At 38.5% G+C, this 26,266-nt stretch overlaps 1 protein-coding gene across 1 annotated transcript in view; it reads right to left on the reverse strand.

Annotated features, from left to right (window-relative positions):
* The window catches only part of POLR3B (RNA polymerase III subunit B), a 112,435-nt gene that overhangs the window by 27,056 nt on the left and 59,113 nt on the right, over positions 1 to 26,266 (reverse strand). The window contains exons 17-23 of the mRNA XM_019728448.3: positions 25,290 to 25,364; positions 24,612 to 24,710; positions 20,735 to 20,862; positions 12,920 to 13,129; positions 10,363 to 10,521; positions 8,574 to 8,691; positions 5,674 to 5,816 (exon numbers count right to left, since the gene is read on the reverse strand). Of these exons, the coding sequence (XP_019584007.2) occupies positions 5,674 to 5,816; positions 8,574 to 8,691; positions 10,363 to 10,521; positions 12,920 to 13,129; positions 20,735 to 20,862; positions 24,612 to 24,710; positions 25,290 to 25,364 (932 nt within the window). The remainder of the gene's footprint in view (positions 1 to 5,673; positions 5,817 to 8,573; positions 8,692 to 10,362; positions 10,522 to 12,919; positions 13,130 to 20,734; positions 20,863 to 24,611; positions 24,711 to 25,289; positions 25,365 to 26,266) is intronic.

The following is a 26,266-nucleotide window of genomic DNA, read 5'->3' on the forward strand; positions in this document are numbered from 1 at the left end:
AGGGTAGCAAGCACAGCAGAGGGTGGGCTGACGTACTGGCCTGATAAGGAGGAATTAAATGAAAGTCTGTGCACTGTGTGGGCTGCAGCCCCGTCTCTATCTGACTTAGGTCAGCGGTAGCTTTAAACACTACCCCTGCCTTCACTCCCAACTCTAACCTGCAGGCAGCAGTTACAAAGATCCTAGGTAGAAACTGAATGGCACCAGCAGTAAGAATGGGTCAATGCCTGATCACCCTACAACGACTTCCACCAGTTAAGAAGCTCTCTACCTGGGACATAGAGCTTCCAATCTCTTTTTATTGTTCAAGGAGGTACCAGGCATTAGAGGAAAGCTTCCAACAAAAACAAAAAATCAGACCCTAAAACACATAGGAGGGAAAGAAACATCTCAAGAAATAAAGACAAAATTAAGAACAAAAGAAAAACAAAAAGAAAAAATAAACCCCCAAAACTCTAAAGCTAAAAACAAAAACAAAACTAAATATATATCTGTTGCTATAAAAAGGAAGAGTATAAATTAAATTTTAAAACTTAATTAGAAATTAAAAATATGAAAGGTTAAAGAAAACAAATCTGGAAATTAAAGTCATCAAATCTCCTAGAAAGAAAAATAAGAAAATAAAGAAATGGGCAATGGGGAAAATGATGAGAAAACTGGAGCATCAATCTGGAAGATCTAACATCTGATAAGAAAACCAGAAAGGGTACAAGGAAAATGATGAAGAGGAAATGATCAACGAAACAATATTAGAAAATGTCCAAGAATTAAAAGAACTTGAACTTCCAAGGATTCAGAACTATTTCCTAGCATAAGGAATGAAAATCAGGTCTATGAAATGTCAGAATTCCAACAGAAGATAGTAAAAGCTTCTGAGTGGGGATTTGGGGTGCACTGGGGAAGGAGAAAGAGGGAGAGCAGGAAGAAGGGAAGGACAGACAAAAATAGGTCACACACAAAAAGATCAGGAAGAATGATGTTACAATTCGCTCGTGTAAGTAATGTGGAATCTAGATGATAATGTAGCAGTGCCATCAAAATCCTTAGAGAAACGAACGTTTCAACCTAGAATTCTATATCCAACCAAAGTATAAATCAAGTATGAAGACAGAACATGTTCAAACATACGTGACTTAATGAATGGAGTATTCCACTATGGGGAGGAGGGGAAAAAAGTGACATGGGAAGAGCCAAGAAATAGGGGCTCAAGAGGGAATTTCATAAATGATTAACATTCAGCAGACTTAGAATGTCTTACGGACTGTGTCCTTCCAAAATTCATACATTGAAGACCTAACCCACTGGACATCTTAGAATGTGCCTGTATTTGGAGATAGGGCCTTTGAAGAGGTAATTAAGGTTAAATGAGGTCATTGGGGTGGGCCCCAATCTTATGATTAGTGTCCTTATAAGAAGAGGGAGAGATAGCAGGATGCACTCCTGCACAGAGAAAAGACCACGTGAGGATACAAGGAGAAAGCTGACACCTGCAAGTCAAGGAGAGAAGCCTCAGGAGAAACCACACCTTCAAACACCTGACCTCAGACTTCCAGCCTCAGAACTGGGAGAAAATAAATTTCTGTTGTTTAAACCACTATGGTATTTTATTACAGCAGCCATAGCAAACTAACAGAGTGCTTTACAACCTTTTTGGAATACATTCCTAGGGCACACAATATGAGGGTGCTCATGGCCTTGGCCGCCTCAGGCTCTGCCCAGCACTCCTGAGGTATGGATGTCTCAGTTCATCTATTTATTACCAATTCTTAACACTGGGAAGCTTTGGTTCACAGAACCAGCACCACAGTTTGGAGCACGAAGACTGGGGGTCATTATAAAGGAGATCTTCTGGGAAAAATATGGTCCCGACAGACTACTGATAATACGGACAACTGTATCGAGAGGCTGTTGACGGTGTAGAAGAATGGTAATAAGAATAAGGAAAATATTAAAAATAAGATTAACTTTAGAAGAAAATAAAGTCATACAACAAAGGAAATGCACTCAACAACTGCTTGGTTTAGAAGTGAACAATATTTATGTAGTCATAATAATGCAATCTAAATAATTAAGTAACCCAAAATTATGATAAATCTACATTCCTAGGGCACACAGGGGGTGGAGGTGGAGAGCAGGGAACAGAGGTAACATATATCTATTATATAACAGGAAATCACTATCTAAAACGGTTAATGAATATATAGCTGTTTAAGAATATTATTTAGAAATATGAAGGTAAAAATGAGAAGAAATTGCTTCTGGGAAGCAAAATTAGAAGGCAGAGACTGATGTTTATCAGTACGAAAACCTCCTTTTCTGTACTATTTGACATTTTAAAACCATATGCACTTATTATTTGATAAAAAATTATACCTAAAAAAATAAAAAATTATGTTCCATTAAGGGGGTTCTATTCCTTCCATTACTCTGTTAAAAGCTTCCACTACCTACGTTTTTTGTTTGTTTGCTTGTTCCCCACCCCCCCAACTTTTCAATAAATCTGATGAAGCTCTGAAAGAAGGAACCATCAAGGGAATCCAGGCTAATCAGAAGGTTTTTACCCTTGGATTAGGCCATCTGGAAAAGGAAAACTAGCAAGATAAAGTCCTCACTGAAAGTGAAAGGTCATCGAAACCCAGGAGGGCTTCTTTCGGTTTTGTGTAGACACCCACAAGTCAAAGCTCCTCGAAGACTGAACAGCTCTCTAAAATCTGCTGTTTCAAATCACTGCAAGTTGGAAACCACTTCTGTCAACGAACATTATCTCTATCATAGTAATACTTTGAAAAATGCAACAGCACAAAGGCTTACTGACATTTTACTTAGAGGTCTATATTTATAAGAACTTACTGCAAGTTATGTTTTTTATTTTCAAAAGTACTGCTTTGTCTATACTATACATACACACACTCACATACAATGTATAGATTAAAACCTGTGCAAAATCAATCCATCAAGAGAAGAGAATCTGTCCATTTCCATTTCCCCTACCTTCAATTCATTCATGTATTCAACCATTATAAACTATCACATATCAACTGTGAGAAAGGCTCTATCAGGCTTTATGAAAATATGAGGACATGGTCCCGGCCTTCAGAAAGTTTAGTGGAGTTAGAACACGGTGGGTAATTGCTGAAATATATCCCAGCCTTCAAGTCTTCACATAATATTCTAATGGAATAAAGCACAAGGATTTGGGATATCTGAAGTTTGTAAAGTGATTCAGAATGGAGACGTTCTCTTATGGTGTGCATTATTGCAAAGCTTCCTGTGCCAACATTTTGTAAGAAGAGAATCCAGCTTTGCTCTTGTCCTGGTAATAGGTCAAGTAGAACAGAGGTGGTAAACAAGGTTATAGTTACCCCAGAATGACTTAGGAGTGCATCTCAGAAGTTGTCAAGACCAAGAGAGAAAGAGAAATGGTTTCAATATAGAGAATTTGATTGTCACTGGTAAGCAGCAGAAAACACTAGAACCTAAAGATGTTTAAAAACACTCAAAGGGTATTAAGAGGTAGCATCAGCCAGAATGATCTTTTAAAATCCTACGTCAGATCATATCATGTGTCTGCTGAAAAACTTGCAATGACTCCCCAAACACCGAGAGCAAAGAAAGCGGAAGCCCTTTGGTGGCAGTGATTATGATCACCCCCATACCTGTCCTCCTCTCAAGCTGTGCTCCCCACTCCCCCATTCACTCTGTTCCAGCCACATTGCCCTCGGCAACCTCCCACCTCAGGGTCTTTGTATTACCCTTACCCTCCGCCTGGGGCACTCTTTCCTCAGATACGCACTCACCTAAGTCACTCACCATCTTCACAAATGTAACTTTCTCAATGAGTTTTATTAAGACCACCATTTTTAATATGACAACCTGTCCTCTCCCTACCCCGGATCGTCTTTATTCTAAGGTGGGTGAACCTAAAATAATGACTGACACATAATAAATACTCAGTAAAACTAGGTTTGAAAAATTGAATAAACAAATGAGGTTCCAAAGGAGCTGACAGTATCATTGTCTCCTGACCACAGCTGCTTGGTCCAGTGTGGGAGGAGGACATGACTGGGCCAATCAGAATTCTTTCTGAGATATATATATATATATATTTTAGTATACCAGAAGCTAAAATAAATCCAATTCTTAGGCAGTGAAAAAAGAAACAAGAACATCTTAGAAAACTGTATGAAATCAAATTCATATTTATAGATGGAACCAATTCTTTCTCATAAAGTATTGACAGGTTAAAATAATCTTGCATCTGTCAACTGAACTAAAAATGCTTTTGATGAAATAGTATCTTAGTCAGAAAAACTTTCATTGATGGAATAATGACTAGGATGGATTGATGTGACCAAAAAAATTGTAATATTTGATATACTTGCTTAGCAAATAAACAGCTAACATCAGCAAGAACATAAGGTGTAGTTATCTTCAAACCAATCAATTAAAAACAAGAAAATGTCACACTAGTAATTTATAAGCAAAGGTGAAATTCAAGGTTGAAGAGTAGAATGAGTAACAGCCAAGGTTAAAACAATCCTTGCCATCCTTTCTTCAGCACATACTATGTGCCAAGCACGATGCTACCTGCGTAAGTCAGGACAGCCTAGTAGTCAGGTAACGAGCATGGACTCTGGAGCCAGGCTGCCAGATTCAAAAACCGGTTCTCATCGACTGGGGAGACCTTGGGCAAGCTACTAACCATTCTGTGCCTCTCTTTCCTCTTCTGTAAAATGCGGATAATGATAGTACCTGCCTCCCAGGATGGTATGAGAAGTAAATGAGTCACAATATGTGACGTCCTGAGCACATTCCCAGATACACAGTTAGTGGTACAAAAGTGTCAGCTGCTGCTGTTGCTATTAAAACTAGCACGTGGCAGACAGAGCCACAATTCAAATGCCAGGACTACCTCTCCACTTTTAAACAATATGTATACTGATTAAAAGAAACCTTACTGATAATAAGTTAATCAATACTAGTGACCCAGTGCTATGTTTTTTGAAGATAAAACAAAACAAATCAAAACCACAAATGGATGATAGCCCAGCAGTAGCCCTGAGCGAAAAGAGTGAGGCTTTCCAATGGGATCAGATGGAGATTCCATCTAGGAGAGGGATCGCTGTGCAGTGGACAAAACGTTGTACTGGAGTTGGGAGACCTGGGTTCAACACCAGCTCAGCAACCAACTAGCTGAGAAGCCTGACCGGCCGCTGAACTCGCAGGGTCTCAGCTTCCTCATCGGTTAAACAAAGGGGCAGAGAATTCTGAGGTGTCCTTTAGTGCTGATATCTTATGGTACTGAGAACATACAGTAGTTTAAATACGTACCTCCCATAAAAAGAGGGATTACTATTTGTTTTTTTTGAACAACTACCTGTACTTCAGCAGGAACGTCATCTGGAACGTATTTATAATTTTGGATGAGCAGTTGCAGGAGGATGAAATAAATAGCAGAGAGGAGCCATTCTACAGTATATTTTTAAATGCCATTAAAATATAAATAGGTTAATCTGAGAAACAAGACAAGAATAATTTTGATAATAATGTCATATTTCAAACACAGTCAAATTTTTAATAGGGAAAAGTTATAAAACATTTCTTACATCTGTGATTAATAAATACTTTAGTACATTTAGTTTCATAAACAAGTTGAGAAATGAAACAATTTACCTTTTTGCCCATGACGACTGCTGAATTTGTCCCCAATCTCCGGACGCCTTGTCTGTCTCAGCAGCATTTTTATCAGAAAAGCATCTTCGGCATTTGAAGATATCATCACCTTTTCAATATATGAATCCGTTGCCCCTTTGTAGCTAATGTTAAAAGGAAGTCACTGAAACAGAGTATTCAAACTACCCTTTGTGAACCTAACACGCTTGGCCATATTTTATTGAATATTTACCACAGAATATGTTGATATTCCCATCTGGGGCTCTAAAAAAAGGACTTTCCTTTCAACACGTTAAATTCAAATGTTACAATTTCCCCTTTATAGTCCTTGTTTAAAATGGCTAACATTTACTGAGCACTTATGAGGCAGACATAATGCAATTTCATCTTCAGTGCACATATTATTCACATATTGTTATTCCTTTATTACAGACAAGGAAAACTGATGCTCATAGAGGGTAAAAACTTGCCCAGGACACACAACTCATATGAAGTGGCCCTGGGATTTGAGCTGATGTCTGAACTTGACTCCAAGTTCCTAACCACCTTTTTAAGTATTACTTTTATCTATTGAGCTTTCCTGTTAATTTTTTTCACACACTTTGCCTCTTATCTGTTTTTCATACAACAAACATTTATTAAGTCTTCTCTGTGTCAGGTCCTTGTAGGCTGGACATACCAAGATTAGGTAGACGTGGCTCCTGCCCCGAGGAACACACAATGCTATAAAGGTAGAGAGAAGGGGAAGTGTAGTGAAGATGTCAGTGCTACAGAGAACAGGAAAAGACCCCAGGGAGAGAATGGTCAATCCTGTTAGCGGCTGGGGAGGAGAGTGGTGGAGGAGAGGTGTGTGCCATCAAGGACGGCTTCACAGAGGAGGTGACCCTGGAGCTGAGACCTGACCAGTGGAAGGGCAGAGGGAGCAGTAGGAGCGAATGCCGGAGGCCTGAAATGGATGGGATGTTTGGAGAGTGAGAGACAATTTACTAGAAATATGGGGCCCAGTGTGCAAAGGGGGAAGGCTACAGAGGTACGCCGAAGGTCGTGGGCAGTCCTGTAGGAATTACTATTTTGTTCGGCCTTAATTCAGCAGTTAACATTGTCACTGAGAGCTTTACTCCACCTACTCAAGTTTTACTCTATTTACTCTCTCAAGAGAGTCACATGACCAGATGAGTAACTTAGAAAAAATCAGTCTGGCAGTAACATAGAGACTGCCTGAAAGAGGCGAGACTGGAGACAGACGTGTAGTTAGCGATTAATAAGAGTCCAGCAGGAAAAGAGGGCCAGAACTCAGACAGCAACAGCTGTCACTGAGAGGGTAAGCGAATAGCTAAGGAGAGAGAACCTATAGGTTTGGCTGAACCTGCAGGCTTTGGGCTTTGGTGTATGCAGCAGGTAAAGGCAAACAGGTCTGCGTTACAGGTGACTGGCTGGATGGTGGTGCCACTCACCAAGAGAGGGATCCAGGAGGAGCCTGTTTAGGGTGGGGAGGAAGATGGTTTTGGTCTGGCTCTGGGGCCCCTGTAAAGCTGTCCAAGAGCTGGTATGGGGCTAGAACTGGGCAGATGTCTATCAGGAAGTCATTAGCAAAAGGAGAGCAACTGGAGCACTGGAGCAGGTGAGCTCATCCAGACAAATGTGAAGAGACACCAGCAAGCGTAAGGCCACCACAGCGAGGCAGGCAGGGAGGCTGAGAAGAAGTAATTAGACTGGTGGGAGGACCAGGTGAGAGCAGTATCACAAAATCAAGGGAAGGGGGATGTCAGTGGTGTCACATGTTCTAGAAAGGTCATATGAAAGTCATCCACCCATTTGACAACTATATACTTACTACCTATAATGTGTGAAGGACTGTGCCAGGTACTGGGAATACACAGCGAACAAAGGAGACACAGTCTCAGCTTGCAAGAAGGTTAGGACGGAAGAACCCATTGAATTCAGCCAATGTGACCACCTGTGAGCTCTGCTATTGTTTACAGTCTCTTTCCTCATAGGGTATGAACTCCATGAGGGCAGGGATTTCTGCCTGCTTTGTTCACTGTGTTACCCACGCACCTAGAACAGTTACTGGCAGAGTAAGTGAAATCTTTCTTGTTTTTCCCCCAGAAATATTTCTTGAGTGAAATGAATGACTAGGCTGTCTCTGGTGACCTCTTCCAGCGCCTTTTCAATGGGATGAAGAGGCAGGAGGCTGAGGAGGTTCAGAGGCTGAGGAGCACACAGAAGGTAAGAAGCGGAAGCAGAGATTACAGAACACTCTTCTGAGAAGCTTTGTGGTGAAAGGAAGAGGAGAGTGGTAGCTAGAAAAGAACACCAGGTCCAGAAAAAGGGTTTATTGTTTTTTAAAAATAAATATTTGTGCACATTTTCTAGCCTGTGAGGAAAGAATCAACAGAAAACAGGTTGAACATACGGGAGGACAGAAGAGAAAATGACAGAGGAAGGTCCCTAAAAGAGTGGATGAAATGAAACCCAGGAGAAGGAGGGCCCACCTTTGAATAGGAAAAAGATATCCTCCTTGAGAACAGGAAGAAAACCAACTAGCATAACCACCATTGTATTTCGAAAATAGCTTTTCATTTTGTAGGACTCAGTGATGGGTCCTGAGCCCTTCCCCAGTGAAACGTTTTTATGCCCATGTCCTTCATCTCACTGTTTCCTCTCCCTGGAAACCCTGACTATTTGCCCCAAACTCAAACACAGTTAGAAGGTCTATACGATTCCAGAGCCCGGTTTTATCTTCCATGCTATGCTGTCTTCATGACAACTATGGTACCCAAAATTGCGATTTCTAAGTTCTCCAACCCTCCAAGAGCCAGCTTATAATTTCTCTTGTTCCTTCTTCTGTTTGTTTAAATCTTTCTATGCATTTCCAAAGCACAATCACTAATACATACGTGATGGGCACATCTTTGTACTGTGGCTGCTGTGGTACGTTACTTCCTTCCAAAGGAATCTGAGTTACTGTGGGCATGGATTTATTCACAAGCACCTGTTTGTTTTCTACTTTCTCACCTAAGACAGAGAGAAGGGTGTTAGACAAATTGTTATCATCTGTGTGGGATGTAAAGATTATTGGGGCATAGAACTATGTGCATGAAGTCTAGACATGGAAGGAAAATAAAAGGAGTCCGTAGAGTGGGAACTAGAGTTTAGCAGGGCTCGTTTGTAATTTTGCAAGCCCTTTTGAAAAAAAATCATAGATTCAGGTCTCAGTACGTATTCAATTAAGAAAGTGATTTAGGGGACCACATTAACAAGAGAAATGTCATGTCATTGGGTAGCAATTTTACAGATCTCTTAGGGTGCTAGAACAGATTTGGATCACTTATTTTTATTAATAGTTATTTCAACAAGTCACCGCCAACTTAACTTGGGCAATGAGGAAGCCAACAGATTTCTTTGATTTTTCCTGCTGTTCTCATCTTTGCTTTGCTTCTCTTCATGGTAAGCTCAAAGAGCAACGACTACAGTACTGTCACAGCACTGATTTCCCAGCCACATGACCTGGGTTAAGCGTGAAAGGAACAAAGGCAGCAAGAAGGAGAGGAAGCCGTGCACTGCGGCTCGGGCCCCACAGCGGGTGCGGTACTTACCACCACGCACCATCTGTGACAATGTCAAGCTCATTTCCCCGAAGAAGAATCTCCCCAGCCCAACCCTTCTCTCCACCTCACCACAGCCAATGTCACCTGGTCTGTTGCGAGAGCTCTCCGCTGGTCTCCCTCCATTTTGACTCTCTTTCTACTCTTTTCTCCATATTATAGTCAGAATGATCATTTCAAACCCATCTCTGATTCTATCGTGGCTTTTAGGATCATAATGAAAACAGTAACACGGCAATAAGGCCTAGAGTCCGGCCCCTCGCTCCTCCACCCTCGGCCCCTCCCTCCCTCTTCTTCCTCCTCTCTCTCCTTCCTTGGCTCTCTCTGTCGCTAGACTCCTGATCACCACACACCCCGGTGCTCTCTTTGCTGTAGCCATACTGGCCTTCTTTCTGATCCTTTAATTATGAAGCTGCAGGAACCTGCACAAGCGTTTTCTACTGCTTAGAACACACTCCTCTCCTCCCTGCATCAGTTGACTCCCTTATCCTTTAGATTTCAGCTCCCTTCTGGGGCAACCCCGACCCTCCTGACTAGGTCAAATCCTCTTGCTGTAAAATGGCCTCATAGCTCCTTATATGATTCCTCAACCTGGTTGTAACTTGACATATGTTTGTGTGCGCTCCTTTGATCAATGTGTCTCCCACACGAACCCAAAAGACTCCCATGGGCAGGAGCTGTGGGTTGCAGCAACAAAGTTCATTACAAGTGTATCATTACAACGGGGTCACATTTTTTAGGGGAAGACGAGCTTAAGGTTGCTCTGCCAGCTGCGTCCACAACTGACGACGTACCGGGGACATGCGTAGCAGCAGGGACATGACCTTATTCTAAAGTGGACTTTTTATGAATCAAAGTTATAACTAAAAAAGTATAACTGGAATAGATTATTGCTATATAAAAACACATGTATAAAAAGACTAGAATGAAATTCACGAAAAAGAACCATACTGGTCGAGTGAGGGTAGTAGTTTAGTAGGTTGCTATCTTTTTCTGCATTGTTTACCAAACATTCAGATATATTATTGAATAACTTTTATAATTTCAAAAAACATCCATTAGATTTCTTTAAGGCTTTTACCTGGAGAACAAATACCATCTGCATCTAAAATTTCATGGCGCCAGATGGGTTTCCTCGTGGCAGCATCCAACATCGGCCCCATCACTTTATCAAAAGTCTGATTGGTGTATCGTTTCAATGTACATTTAGCATTTTTATATACAAGGCAACGCCCAAAACCTAAAATGAAACCAAAATGGATATCAGAACCACGAGTAATACACAACTGTGAGAAAACACGGATTTGTGTTATTCAACAACCCACCCCACTCTACCGCCCTTCCAAAAATACTGCTCTTTATGTGGATAACCTGGGACTGGCCAAACCAAATAACCACCTGTTAATCTGAAGAACTGGCTCAGGATTGCTCCCCACCTACTGTCCATAAACACTGGAATCTCTACGACCATTGTCAGCATGGAATATACGTATTTTATCAGGTTGGAGGAAGGTGAGAGAAACCTACGTGTCATTGTGGCTCTTTTAGAGCCCAGAGTCACACAATGTGAGAACTGGAAAGGGCCTCAGAGATCGCCTGGCTTAGCTTCTCTGTCTTACAGGCGCTAGAAGCGAGGTCCAGAGAAATTCAGTGGCCAAGGACACCCAGCAAGTTGGTGGCAGAGCTGAGACAGACCAAGCCCACTGGTCAGCCAGGATTCCTCCTGCATGTTCTCTTGGCGCATAACTCCTGCTAACCTTCTCTGGAAATTGTGGCATTCAGAGGACGTCCCGAACAAGCACACACACAAAATTCATTTTTCTCCAGAGAGGAGAGAAAATAATAAGAAGCAATCAAACGGTTTTAACGGGAGAGAGTGTTTGCCTCTGCCCTGAAGATTAGAGTTTACTTTGTAATCAAATTCTTTTTAGATCACATTTATCTAGTGGATGAAGGAAAAGGCCTGAGAGCAGCTACAACTTAAATATTAAAAAAAATAAGCAAAATTAACAGAAAATATTCAGATGGAACAAAAAACTCAATCACTGAATCCCACAAAAAGATTCATTAGTGTAGAGTTGCCCAAAAGAGCTGTCTTTCTTCAATGCTAAATATCATTTCCCAAGATTCTGTGGCTACATTTCCCCCACCGCAACCCCCGTACTTCCCCCTTTGGCCAAGCAATTATTTTAAACTGGCTTCTCTCTCTAATCTCCCCAGGATATACTGAGCCATGTCAAGAGTTCACGTAAATAGAAAAATGTCTCAGGATTAAATTCTAGCTATTATTGATGAAATAAATGCATGGCTATAAAATCCTTCCCTTAGATGCTCCAGCAAAAAGCAGAACACTTTCAAAAAATCTCAGAATGTGAATTTAGAAAATCAGTCAGGGAAAAGTGTATTTCTAAATAAAATCTCAGTGCTCTAATGTAATTTCTTACATAGGAAGGTGACTGTGTGATGAAACAACACGTTTCTACAATTGGACGACAGATGAAGACGTCTGTGGGTCTCTGAGAACGGTCTTAGTCATTACAGTTCCTGGTAAATTGTGCATGGCCGTAATAAACTCGGCTCCAAGAGCCAGCTGCCTTGGGAACATTACATGATCTTCAAATTTCGTACAATGGCCGTTAACTGCAACGTGCTAGAGTGCAGTGTGATTCTGAACTGCATGAAATCAAGAAGTGTTTTCTTCTAAGTGTAAATGGACATTTTATTTACAGGTGGTAGCTTAAAAGCTAGTGGACAGTAAACTCAGATCATTAAATTGTGTTGCGGAGTTTCTGACAGATATCACAAAGTCTTCAGGTTTCCACATAAACGTTACCAGTTAATCAGAAAAGAAAACATCTAGTTTTAAAGCATGGCTGTTGTCATTTGGAGGAAAAAAAGAGGCATAAATTAAGTGCAGCCAACATTAATGCCAAAGACACATGTCTAGGAGCACTGTTATGGCTGCCTAGCAACTACGAAGAGTGAAGGGGAAGGCAGAGTGGGCATGCCAGAGAGGGAAAAGAAAAAGAGATTATGAAGAGAGAAGTCAGACTTCAGATCAGGTGATGGCTAACAAACCATGAAGTGGTGACTTGCCAAAGGCAACTGTCAAATAAATAAAAAAATAAAGTGAAAACTATAAGCCAGTGTTCATGTATGTGTATTTTTAATTTTTATCATTTTGCTAACAAAAATGTGTAACATTATGGAGTTGAGATATACAGTTAAAAGAATAGCCTTTTACATACAAATGTTGCTACTGCCCTCTCTTACAGGTTTGTTGTGGAATATATAACTATATATATTCAAAAAACACATTTCATTTATTGTAATTCCTGCTGGAAAATAAATTCTTACATGTTTTCTGTTGAAGAATTGTATGAAGTCACCAATACAGCAAAATAACAAAGAAAAAGAAGATTCCTTAATAACACATTTAACAAATTACCTCTACATAATATTCATTTTTTAAAAAGTCAACACCAAACCATAAGTGCCTCCTGTTTGTATATTATAAAATTCAAATCACTCAAAACTGACATTAACATTTTGACACCAAGTGACTTTTACGCTCATCGTCCCTAGTTCTAATTCTGCACCAAGAACGTTTGGTGTTAGAGCTTTGAAAATCCACTGACCTCTGTCCAAGGAGGCCTTGTTTAAAACAAGAGCATCTTCAATATCATAGCCACTGTAACTCATCACAGCAACTGTTGCATTCTGTCCAGCTGGCAGTTTCTCAAAGTCTATCAACTCAATGGTCTTTGTTTTAACCATGGGCTTTTGCGGATATGCTAGTAGATACATGAGAGTGTCAATTCTGTTCCGCTGGTTGTATCCAATGGTACCTTCATTGATATTGGAGAAAACAAAATGTGATATTCTATCATTATGTCAAATAATTAGGTAGCAATGAATACAGTGATAAGCACATTAATTTTACTAGTTAAAATGAAGAAAATCTTCAGGTCAAACATTTCAAACGCAATACCCTTGTGACGGCTAACAACTTTTAAAAGCATTTTTTCTCAGTAATATTAAAAATCCTGCAAAGAAGAAAAATCACACTCAAGGTATAATAATCTAAATAATTTCAACTTATTGCATTTACACAATTGATCCCATTTGAGGAATTTGTCTCTATTGGTTAATTTCATAAGTAAGGCAACAATTCTGTATTTGATTCTACTATGTTCCAGGCACATTTCCAGTTGCTGGGGGGAGGTATGGAGAACAGCCCCAGTGCTGACAGGTAAGGAGCTTATACAGTGGAAGAAACAGATACATTTCATAAAAAGGAAACAATCTAAAAATTCTAAATGAAAAAGAGAAAAGGGAGAGAACAGACTGAAGAGGAAAGTGAAAGCAGAGAAGAGTGGATTTATTCACTTATTAAGCAGTTAATAAGCACCTACTCTGTGTCCAATAGTGGACATAAAATGGGGAAAGGCACGATCCTTTCCTCGAAGGAATCCAAGGCCCTGTACAATCAGGGATGAGCTCTTCCTTCCTTAGCAATCAGCCTTCCCACCTGATTGGACCTTGAAAGGGTGTTGCTTTTAACTGGAAATGAAATCAGAACGTTACCCCCTTCTCCCTTTTCCCTATAGGGGTTCATCAGGGTTCATGGACCTGCCTTAAAAAAGAGGCTTTCATTCTACTGGTCTTGGTCCTACTCAAAGACCTTAAAACTGGGAAACTCACATTTGCCCTACTGCTGAGCTTGAGTGTGGGCTACTGGGACTCTTTAACTTCTCCCAGGTATCTCTTCTTTCCCCGAGTGGTTAACAAGGTAGCTTTAAGTCAGTCTCTGTCTCTCTCATGCTTCCAGAGTGATACACGCACAACACCCACGTACCCCAAAATGTCTATGTGCTATTTAAGGGAGTTAAGCTCTAAAATGAGCAGACACCAAAACTCAGTATTTATTTCCTTTACCTTTTTCTCAACATGTCATTTAATCAATGGTAATTTTAATTCAGGGATGAAAATAACCGATACAGGCAGTAAAAATGATATGGTACTCCTTGACAATTACTATTGAAAGAAATACTTAAATCTGAAGGATTTTAAAAAAATGAGTGTTTAGTACAGCACTGGGCTCAACAAACATCAGGTAAATGAAACTGAAGAATAATATTATACCCTTTATGATAGTATATATATTGTTGCTTAAATCTCTAGAAAATTTATCTAGATTCAGCTGAAAAACAATAGCTAAACTGAACCTCATAGTTTTTGTTGACTATACACTATAAATTGCAACTTAATTTATGTTATTTTTCTGCCAACTAATAAACTGGGCATGACACCTGGTAATAGATCACTTACTGTTTTATAAGAAAAATCACTGCTGCTCGGATCATGGTCAAGTTCACTGACAATAAGTTTGTCCTTTTACATGAAATCATTTAAAATTTATGTTGAGATTTCAGCTCCAATTGTATACTTTACCCAGCTTGAGACAAGGATTCAGGCAATGTCCCACCAGGCTGCCAAACATGTCTTCTGAAACCTGAGACAAGCATTATTATGCAGCAGGGGAGCATAAATGGCTGCACCTCTAAACAATGGTGAAAGAGACTGGATCCTGCTGTAAATTGTGCTACCAGGCCCCGAACATAATTCTCGGACATTACAACTGAGCACTGAATGGATAAACAGCAAAGTGGTTTAGCAAATGTTTGGTGCTTGTAATCTCACCAGAAAATGTTCTTTAAAGACTTCTGAGAGAACTTGAAGGAGTAAACATGTATAACCATTTTTAGCAGCACTGAGCATGGGTATGTAGGTTTAAACATGATTTACAAACTACGACTTCTACATTACAAGACTTCAAAATGCTGTCCATCTGTGAAACCACCATCACACTCACAATTCAGAATATTTCCAACATTCCCAAAAGAGACCTCCCTCTGTCCCTGTCCCTAGGCAACCTCTGGTCTGTTTTTTATCATTATGGATTAATTTGCAGTTTCTAGAATTTTATACAAGTGAAATCACACAGTAAGTACACTCATGTGCTGCTTCTCTCACTTAGCATAATGATTTCGAGATTCCTCCATGCGGTTGCATGTATCACAGTCCATTTCTTTTTATTGCTGAGTAGACTCCAATGTATGAATATATGTTTTGTTTATCCATTCGTAGTGATGGGTTTGTGGTGCTTCCAGTTTGGGGCTACTGTGAATAAAGCTGAAATGAACATTTGTGCACACACATCTGTGTGTTCATTTCTGTTGAGTAAATACACAAGAGTGGAATTTCTGAGTGGTTTGGTAAGGGTATGGTTAACTTTAAGAAACTGCTTAAGAATTTTCCAAACTGATTATACAATTTTACATTCTCACCAACAGTATATGAGCGTTTTCGCTGTTCCACATCCTCACCAACACTTAGTATGCCGGTCTTTTTCACTTTCATCATTCTATTGAGTGTATACTAGTGTCTCAGTTTTAATTTACATTTACCTGATGACTAATAATGTTGAATATATGTTCATGAGCTTATTGGTCACTCCTTGTGAAGTATCTGGTTTTCGCTTTTGTTTTTCCCATCTTCTAACTGAGCTGTCTTATTATTGAAGAGTTCTTTCTATATATTGGATACAAATCCTTTATCAGCTATACATATTGCAAATACTTTTTTCCCCCATTATGTGGCTTAATGGCCTCTCATATTCTTTACCAGTGTCTTTCAAAGAGCAAAAGTTTAATTTTGAGACAGTCCAATTATTTCTTTTTTGTAGTTTGTGCTTTTTGTGTTCTAACAGATTTTAGGTCACTCAAGGTCATGAAGATTTTCGCCTGTTTCCTTCTATAAGTTTTATGGTCTTAGCTCTGACTTTAGGGCTAGGATCCATTTTGTGTTAATTTTTTGTATGGCATGAGGTAGAAGATGATGTTCATTCTTTCTATATAGATATACGGAGAGACATTTTATTCTGTTGAAGATTTTCCTTTCTCCTGAATTGCCCTGACACATTAATCAGAAATCAATTGCCGTTGGGGCAGCCGGTTAGCTCAGTTGGTTATAGCGCAGTGCTCTTAACAAAAAGATTGTTGGTTCAATCCCCACATGGGTCACTGTGAGCTGCGCCCTCCACAACTAGATTGAAAAAACTACTTGACTTGGAGCTGATGGGCCCTGGAAAAACACACTAAAAAAAAAAAAAAAAAATCAATTACCCATAAATGTGTGGGTCTATATTTGGATTCTTGATTCTGTTCCATTGATCTATATGTCTACCCTTATTATGTCAATGTCACACTATCTTTATTACTGTGGTTTTATAGTAAGTTTTAAAATCAGGTTGTATAAGCCTCCCACCTTAATTTTCCATTTCAAAGATTCTTTTTAAAGATCTGCACCTGATTTCTTAACAATTTTAATGTGCTCACAGAGTCATTCATTTGTTGTTGAAACATTTATTAAGTACTTGCTATAGTCTACCCACTAAGCTGGCACTATGCTAGATCCAAGGGGTGTAGTAATAAATAACATAGTTCCTGTCCTCAAGGAGCTTATAATCTGCAATCTAGCAGGGATGGCACCTTGGTCATGATCCACAGTGCATAGGAAAAAGTGAGGAAAGAAGTTTCAGTTGAGAAGAATTTTAGTAAGTTTTAAAGACAGCACTGCATAGAAAACATAACCTTTTATAAGTTACTCAACCAAACTGGGATTCAGTTTCCTTGTCAGAAACAAAAACGGTTTATGTATTGTATCTGACAACATTATTATTATGATTAAAAGAAAGGCATGTAAATCATCTGGGTATTCAGTAAGTGGCAACATTCATTATGACTACAATTAACAATATTAGTAATAAAAATACACACTCCATCACCCTGCAGTATCACCCATTCTACCTCCAACTCTAACCTATATACTGAACTTTCGTTTAATTTAACCTCCATAAGTATTCATTATTAACATTCTAGGTCACAAGAAATATCACATAAGTTTACATCTAAAATATTTACAATGATTTTCTTTCTTTCTTTTTTTGGAATCAACAGCATAATTCTACAAAGAAAATTGCAGGGGGAATTTGGCCAAGACATCTTTTCCTTTTGTACCCCCAAATGCATAAAGAATAAATATTCATTTTAAAAAAATTCAAACAGAAAGAGGGGGAGGAGATATAGAATAAAACAAGATTTTATGAGGATCTTTGTATGTGTTTTAGTATCTCAAAATTCTCCAGCCCAATTTCTAGTGCATCCCATCCTACTATAAAGTGCGACATACAGGAAAAGGAACTATCTGCTTAGGAATGGAGTCTATTGAAAACAAAAACAAAAACAGAAGCTGCATTTGCTACTGAGTTTAAAAAAAAAAAAAAAGAAAAGTCCCAGCAATTTGGAGTTGAAGGGGGAAGGGGTGGTGAGCAGAAGCCAGCGCTAGAGGAGGTATGTGATGCATATTCATTAACTGAGCTGATAGTGCCTGAAAGATCCTTTTAACCAGGAGAAAGTGCTCCACTAGAGGATTGCCAACTAATAAAATGGGCAGGATATGAAAGCGTGACTCATGTGAACCCCGCGTCTGGTGCCAGGGGGAGTATGTACAAAGCGGCTCCAACACACAGCCTCTGCTTGTAGCACTGAGTGACCCGGAGACCTTGCCCTTTCCACACACGTCTACCTGACTTCTTGCTCCGAACCATGTCACAACAAACAGAGCCATATCCACAGGAGGGAAGTGTTGCTGAGCAGCATAGTAAGATGCTGTGTGGAAACTTGAATTTTATTAATAACTTAAAGAGCCTAAGATTTAAGAGACACCCACCAGTGGTGTTTCATGTTGGATTAAAGTCAGCTCTCTCATGTATGAGGTAAGGCTTTCAGTCTCTGTGGTTTGTGCTGGTCTTGGTCTCTTCGTAGTGACATAAAATGACTTTTACTCATTTCTTTACTCTGTGGAATGGGAGGAGTTGGTAGTAAAAGGTAGACAGCAAATTTTCCACGTTGGCTAGAATGTTCAGTGAATTAATTCTGGGCTACTGTCTTCCACTTGCCACATGGACAAATGGATGAACAGCATACAGTCTTCAGCTCACATTTAAAATGGAATAATGTGACTTTGAGTTATCAGCTGTCAAGACTGCATGGAATAAAAATGACTCAGAGAAGTCCAACTCAGAGTGCTAGGTCTGCTTTACAGACCTGGGTCTCCGCTGTGGGTTTTTCTCCCTCTGCTGGCCTTTTTCCTTTTGTGATTTTTTTCTCACACAGACCTCGCTCAAGACTTCTGCAGCTATTTCAGTGTCCAAAGAGAAATGTGCCCATGTTATGTGACAACTTTAAATGTGCTTTTATCTCCCTGCTTTTCTTTATAGTCAGGTGTTTTATAATAACAAACAGTAACAAAGGCTTTTTTTTTTTTATTACTTAAGATATTCAGTGGCTTTTGTCTTCCTAGCGTCAGCAGTAACGTCAGAGGATTGTATCCCAGGAGCTAAATGTGCAGGACCCAGGGTCAGAGCAGCTGAATACACCAACCTCAGAAAACACAGACAATGAATTGCAAATGACACTCAAAACAAAACAAGAAAAAAAACCTTCACATAGAAAACTACAAAAGAACTCTACAGACACTGAATTGGCTTTCTGTACACACTGATCCTGCTTAACTGTGTGTGGCAACTAACTGAACGTTTCAGATACTGACGGCCACAAAATAAAGGCTTTTTTGGGGGATAGGGAGGAGAGTTACTGAAATGAAAATATTATTTATTTCCTTCAAGTCTCTTTATTAAAAAAAAAAAAGATTTGCTAAGTGAAGATAGATGCAGCCCTTTCTTTCTATTTCAATCTTCAAACAAACACACTAAAGAGTGGCATTAGCGATGAAGTGATTAGTCTTCCGTTAATTCTGCTGAAGGTTCTACACAAAAGGTGTATTGTTTCAGCCAGGATTCACATCATGAAACAAAATGGTTTGGTAAACCCAATAGAAGTGATAGCCCTTTCATGACACACAGGGTTCAGTACTGTATATTTCAACTTGTTAGCAAGTCAGAAGCACAAGCGGGAAATCAGCCTACACTGCTGCTGAAGATGAATGGGAAAGGCTAAATTGATGAGCCGCTGTTTAGATTTTCCCACTGGGAATTATTCTGAACTGTCCAGGCATTACATCATTCAGGTAAATGGTAGCAGGACAACGAGCTTCTTATTTCTTCATGGCCAACCAAAGGGCAATATAAAAACTCAAAAAAGAAATATACGCACTTTATCTGCAATGAGAAATAGAATTCCTTAATTGTCAAGCTATGGTCAGTTGTAGCTGATTCTTGGTAACTGAACAGCTAACTACATGCTGGTTGTTACCCAAAAGCAATGCAAAAACCTCTTACAGTTTTCTTATGAAGTTCCTTGTACCATACTTTAAATCAGAGAATGATAAGTTATATTGATGTCATAGACATATATGAAAATAAAATTTATACAACTTATTAGGATTTAAATTATTTTTAAAAACATTTTTAAAAAAGTTTATAAGCAAAACTTTTTTTTGCCCGGTATTCTCTCTGTATCACCTTCAAAATAAAACCCAAACTCCTTAGTATATGGTGCCTCTCCGACCCATACTGTACTAAACAGCCATTCCAAAGCACGGAGACTTTCCCATGCAATGCTGGCTTGTATTTCCACACTTGTGAGAAATATTAGTGTTTTCCAAGAGTCAGTTCAGTTCTATTCTTCAGAAACCACCTGTTCTCTAGCCTTAAGTGACCTCTCTGCTGTCATTGCCCTGGCTTCTGGCTGTCAGCCTATTACGGGACTTATCATACTACACTGAACTACCATTTTATTTGTTGATCTCTCCTATAGACTGGACTCCTTGAGAACAGGGCTCTCTCCTCATCTCTATATTTTCAGGTTCCAGCCTGAAACTATAGTTAGTGCTCAATAAATGTTATGGATAAATATACAGATAAATTAATGGATGGATGGATGGATGAAAGGGAAAACAGAAAAAAGAACAAAAATGAATTCAGAAACTGGTGTGACACGAATTGGATATTTCAGGAACTATAGGAGCAATTGCAAGGATATAATGGTTCAATGATTGTCATCCATTCCAATACACACTTTGCATCTTTTTCTCTATTTCCTTTCCCTCTCCTCCCTTAACCTTGAGCTTTTCTGCTGTTTCTTCCATCTTTCTGGATTAACAATTTATATTTTATAGGGCTTTTCTTTTTGTGTTTACCCCTTCATAACTCTGGTCAAGGAAACAAGTTCGGAGAGGTTTTCTCCATTTTTGTTTAACCTTTAGATGTGACAGGGGCACCTACAGGCCACCCTCGGAGTTTGCTAACACTCGGGTGTGTTAGCAGCACCTGCCATGGCCAAACATGTAATACTAACGAAGTAAGAATAAAGATACATGTAAGTCTTTTATCCAAGTATGTAGAACCAAGTTCAAGAAGGAAATCTTACCCATGGCTTGTTTTCCCATGGCACACTGATACGTGTTTCTTGGGGACTGGTTATGATGAGGGTATGGGATCAGGCCAGCACAAACGCCAAGAAGAGTGAAGGGTTCAATCTCCAGGTGGGTGGTATCTCTATCAAGTTAATTAAGAATTAGGCATCCAGGTACCAAGTACTAAAATAAATATTCTTAAAGAGTATAAAAATACTATCAAGGTCCCAGGGGATATCCCAGGGGACCTAGATTATTAGAATTTATGTAAGTTTATATAAATATACATACATATATAAGTTTATAACAAAACCTCAATAACAATAAAATTTGATGTTACCAAAACTAATAAAATATAATAAAACATGAATTACTTTTTTCAGTGATAGAAACTTCTATTATTTGTGGAACTACAAGAGAAGGGAGACAGTGTGGAATTCCTAAATGAAAAGTAAAGCATTATTGTATACTAATAATAACAATAACTAACACTTATAAAGAAGCTACTATATTGAACACACAGAAATGCAGTATCAAAAGCATCCACGTGGATGAGTAATCTTTTTCTCACTTTTCCAATTTATATCAATGAGAAAGTGGTGTCACCATTTTAAAGAGAGGAATATATCCCCTTTAAGAATAGTTATTACATACCTCTGGGGACCAACACCGAAACCACTAGCTAGATGTAGCTATTGAGCACTTGAAAAGGTAGACTAGTATGATTGAGAAACTGAATTTTTATTTCACTTAATTTTAATTACATTATATTTTAAAACTCCAATTTAAATTTAAACATCTCAGTTCATTTTAAACCTTAGTTATGGTTGTAACAACTTTTTCAACTGTAAATTTTACGAAATCAGATCAAGTATTTCCGATGAAAATTTAGCATCCATACTGAGATACGCTATAAGTGCACACCAGATTTGGAAGACTTAGTAGGAAGAAAATGTAAAACATCTTCATATTTTTATATTGATTACATGTTGACATGATAATATTTTAGATATTCTGGGTTAAATAAAATTATTAAAATTAATTTCATATATTTCCTTATACTTTGTTAATGTGGTTACTAGACAATTTAAAGTCATATAGGTAGCTTGCATTATATTTTTATTAGACAGCTCGGCTATAGATACTGAACACAAAGTAAGACTTCACCTACTAGGTTCAGAGTCTTGGTTATTTTCATAATATATTTTTGCAGAAAACTCAGTTTTGGCTACATGATAGATAAAGCAACTTGGATATTTTAATGAGAAAGAGCCAGATTGTTTTCAGGTCTTAGCTGAAAGTAACAGATGTCACATCTAGGATCTATGGTCTCTGTTGACCTTTTGTTCTCTCCTCAGGTGTTTCTGAAGCACAACTTTAATAACTTCAATGGTTTACAGTACCTGTGAAGAGAACTGATTTCCAAGCTAACCCAACCCATCATGGAAAATTAGTTGCAATGTACAGTTATCCACCCATTTTTTTTAAATACACATGTACTGAATTATGTCTCTAATTCAGTTACGGAGGATGCTTTCCATGTAGCTCATGGTTTAAAGAATACAGTTTTGACCTCATGACCTAGCAGGATCCCAATTCTCTCAGATGCTTGAGGCCTTTGTCAAGAGAGAGGAAAAGGACTCTGGGTTTTTTTCTTTGTTTCTTTTTAAGAGAAACAGCTTATAGTGACACTTTATAGCCTAGAATAAAAGAGTTTGTTTTAAATGTACTGTTTTGTTTAAATATTGGCCAAACTGACATTCTTCATGTAAATAAAACCTACTTTTTTGTATGTAAAGATTGGGGTATGCTGAAAATGAAGAAGGTAAACATCTAAGGTTCTTCTTTTTTCATGACAACAACTTATATAAGATCATATACTATCTAATAATTAAGCAAGGAGTCTGATTATTCAAAATTATAACCACTGTAAGTTTATATCCTGAACAAGAATTAGGAGACTTCTTATTCACCAAGTATAAGGGCCTCAAATTTAGTTCAAATTAAGACTACGTAACCCGTACCTTGTAATAGTGTAAAAATCAGGAACAATCTAAATATTCATCAATAGGGGAAAAAGTTAAATAAACTACTTATATGTAGTCAGACAATGTAATAAAAAGCAATTGAAATGATATATTTATATCCATAACTACATTTTAAAAAATGTCATACATATGAATCAAATAATATAAAATGTTTTCTATTTTTAAAATAAAATGAATGTGATATATGGGACAACTTGGTGATTTGGTAATACTGCTGATAGTTACATTCATTCATAGCAGTGCACAAAACAGAGAAAAATCCCTGCCTTTATGAAGCTTCTTCTAGTGGAGGGAGACAGACAATAGATAAATCAATAAAATATACATTTTATAGATTTTATTGTAAGGTACTAGAAAAATAAAGCAGTGAAGAGGGATGGACAGAGGAGGGGTTTTGATTTTAAAGAGGGTGGTCAGGAAAACTCAATGAGAGGGTGAAACCTGAGTGAAGACCTGGAGGAGATAAAGGAGTGAGCCATGCAGGTATGTGGGAGAGTATTCCAGGCAGAGGGAACAGCCAGTGCAAAGGTGCTGAGGCCAAAAGGTGTTCGAAGAAGAGGCCAGGATAGTTAAAACAGGGGGAGGGAGGGGAGGTAGGAGATGATGTTGCAGGCGTAAAGCAGGGTGGGCAGATCGTGTAAGAACCTGAAGGCCTCTGTAAGGACTTCAGCAAGAGATGGAAAGCCAGTGAAGGGGGGAAGGAGGGCACGGAGGAAGTTGAGGAGAGAAATTACAAGACCACTCTGATTTATAAGAATACACTGTATGAGGACAGGTGCAAAAATAATCACACAACTTTTGCAAGAATCCAAGCAGCGATGGCAGTAGACTGGACTAGGATGACAGGTGGAGGTGGTGAAAAGAGCTCAGGTTCCACGTATATTGTGACGGTCCATGTGATATGCTAAGGGATTAGATGTGGGTATAGAGGACGGAGGAATCAAGGCTGATGCTGAAGTTTTTGGCTTGAATAGCAAGGATGGTTACTCATGTAATGGAGGGTTATATGTAACAGTTCTCCTTCATTCTCATTCAGTCTTGAAGTGTATAAAAATAGTATTTTGAGAGATTCGTACCTTTAAGGAATTAAAATTCTGACTGAAAGCATTATTTATTAACTTACAATAAGACAAAAATAAAGTGGTATATTTCATCTGGTAGTAGAAAACAGAAAAGTACTTTCTAGATTGAAGACATAATTATCAGGTAGCAATATCAAACTCTCTAACTAACAATATAACTCCCAAAATTCCAAGGTCAGAGAAACCGTACATCAGTCACATGGCATCAGACATAAGTAAAATAGTGCAACTTTCCTCTAACTATTCCAGATGGAACACACATGCTTTGAAAAATACCCGGTGTTCTAGAAGAAACATTGTAAATATATTATCATTTCATGTTTATATTGCACATATGTTTAGAGGTATCTTTGTAACACACTATAATATGTAGGGAATTCCTGCACTGACACTAAGAAGTCAGATGTCCACTGATAAAATCCTCTCTAGAAGAGAGAAATACATCTTTTACATATCGTGATTCATTAGTTCAAGTTTGGCAGTAGTCAAATATTAAAATCAGAGCAGCAAGCCCTTTTAAAAAATATACACGAAGTAGAAAATGAATAGGAAGAAAAATTAAGTCTAAAAATGACTTGTTAGCAGTTTTGTGATACTCTTACATTGGGATAAATGATGGGTTATGCTTTATTATAAAACAGTATACTTCTAATAGTAACTACTAAGAAAGTACCCAGAAGAATTGAAGATGAAATGAAAAGAGAAGGTAGTTTCTATAATCAGAACAGATTTTAATTATTGTTGTTAAGGATCCCACTTACTTATTAATTGTATGCTCATAGAGTGCGATGTTACAATCATTTTCTTCATTCACATCTAAATATTCAACCAGACTCTCATGTAAGAAATCTTCAAAATTCCTGGGAAAATGTTGGTGAAACATACATTATCAAAAAGCATTTTACTGCAGTATTTTATACGCAATAATGGAAGTTACTGGCTTTCTGCGAGGCCCAAAGCACCTTTCTCTCCCAGAGAGTATCAGTACATTGGGATACTTGAAACTGTCACTCTCGGATCAGACAGTGATCACACATCACTGAAATAAAAACAGTAAAACATCTGTGATTCCTGTCAATCTGGTCTCCACTTCTAAAAATCTCTTCTGTTTCTTTAGAAGCTCCATGCGACGAGAGACCCACAACGTGTGTCAGCATACTGTGAGAGTCCTTCTCTTACCAGAAATACTTAGTGACACACTCACTGACACCAGACTCTGCAGTCCTCGTGATCTAAGTTGATAAATATTTTACAATATCCAAGCAAGTTCACATAGAGACATATAGGTTTTTAACAGGCTGATATATTTGGTAGGGAGGAATTAAAAGACTAACAATGAAAATACTTTCTTGAAAGCTCCGAGCAAATATTGTTACTGCTGATTATGTCATGTAAATGGGTACTAAGGAGGCTGAGGAGTTTTGCTTTTGGCCACTTACCTGTACCCTTGAGCCAGCTCTTCCATATGCTTATTCGTGACTGCAGGCTTCTGTTTCTTAACAATTATGTAGGGTCTGGAAAGGAAAACAAATAAATTCACAGTTCAACAGAAAAATTAAGTCAGCGAGAAAGTTTACTATATGAAATAAGGGAAGCTGTAAATATAATCAAACTTATTTCTGGGTTGCTTGAGGACACCAGTATTTTCTGAATGTATTGAGTGCACAGAGGCCTACTTTTCTCTGTCACATGTACATACACAGACATACACACCAGCCCATATCTATATGTGTGCACACTCACATGTATACACAACTAGTACTTCATGCAAGTATTTTAGGAAATATTTGGTTTTGAGTGAAAAGACAACATAAAAATGACACTCAATAAAATCTAAAAAGGAAACAACCCTTTAGTGTCATATCTTAAATAACTATGTAACTGCATCATACCAAAAGCATTTCCTTATTTCACCCTGGGAATATGTGATCTACTATCCGTGAAGTCTGCAAGCAGAGAAGAACTTTCACTGAGGATAACAATGGCATTTTGTAGTGAGGTTCTGACAAACATCAGCTGTTTGGAGTTTGACTTAGGATAAACATCTCTGGGCTATACTAGCAGGTTCCCTAAAGGAACATGTGACCAAAAAGAGTGGCAGTAAGTTTGCAGAGAATAAAGCTTTTTTACTTTGTCATGTTTAGTGATGTAATGGGTGTAAGATAGAGCGCTTCTGCTCTACACATTTTGGTAGATTAACCTGTAACTGTCAGTGGCGATTTGCCTCTGAGGGCTTCGCCACCACAAGGAAACACCAACACAAAGGATGGCATGCGGCACCGAAACGTCAAGGGCTGTTGCTATTTGGATAAGCAGCTCTTACAGAGAGCAGCAAGTAACCACCAGACACTTGTGCGCCCCACCCTAAGGTCCAAATAACTATTTGAGGACTAATGAGTACTTTTAAACAGTTAAG

The sequence above is a fragment of the Rhinolophus sinicus genome, chromosome 1 (assembly GCF_057876585.1).
Source record: "Rhinolophus sinicus isolate RSI-liver-muscle chromosome 1, RSI-T2T, whole genome shotgun sequence".
NCBI classification, from domain to species: Eukaryota; Metazoa; Chordata; class Mammalia; order Chiroptera; family Rhinolophidae; genus Rhinolophus; species Rhinolophus sinicus.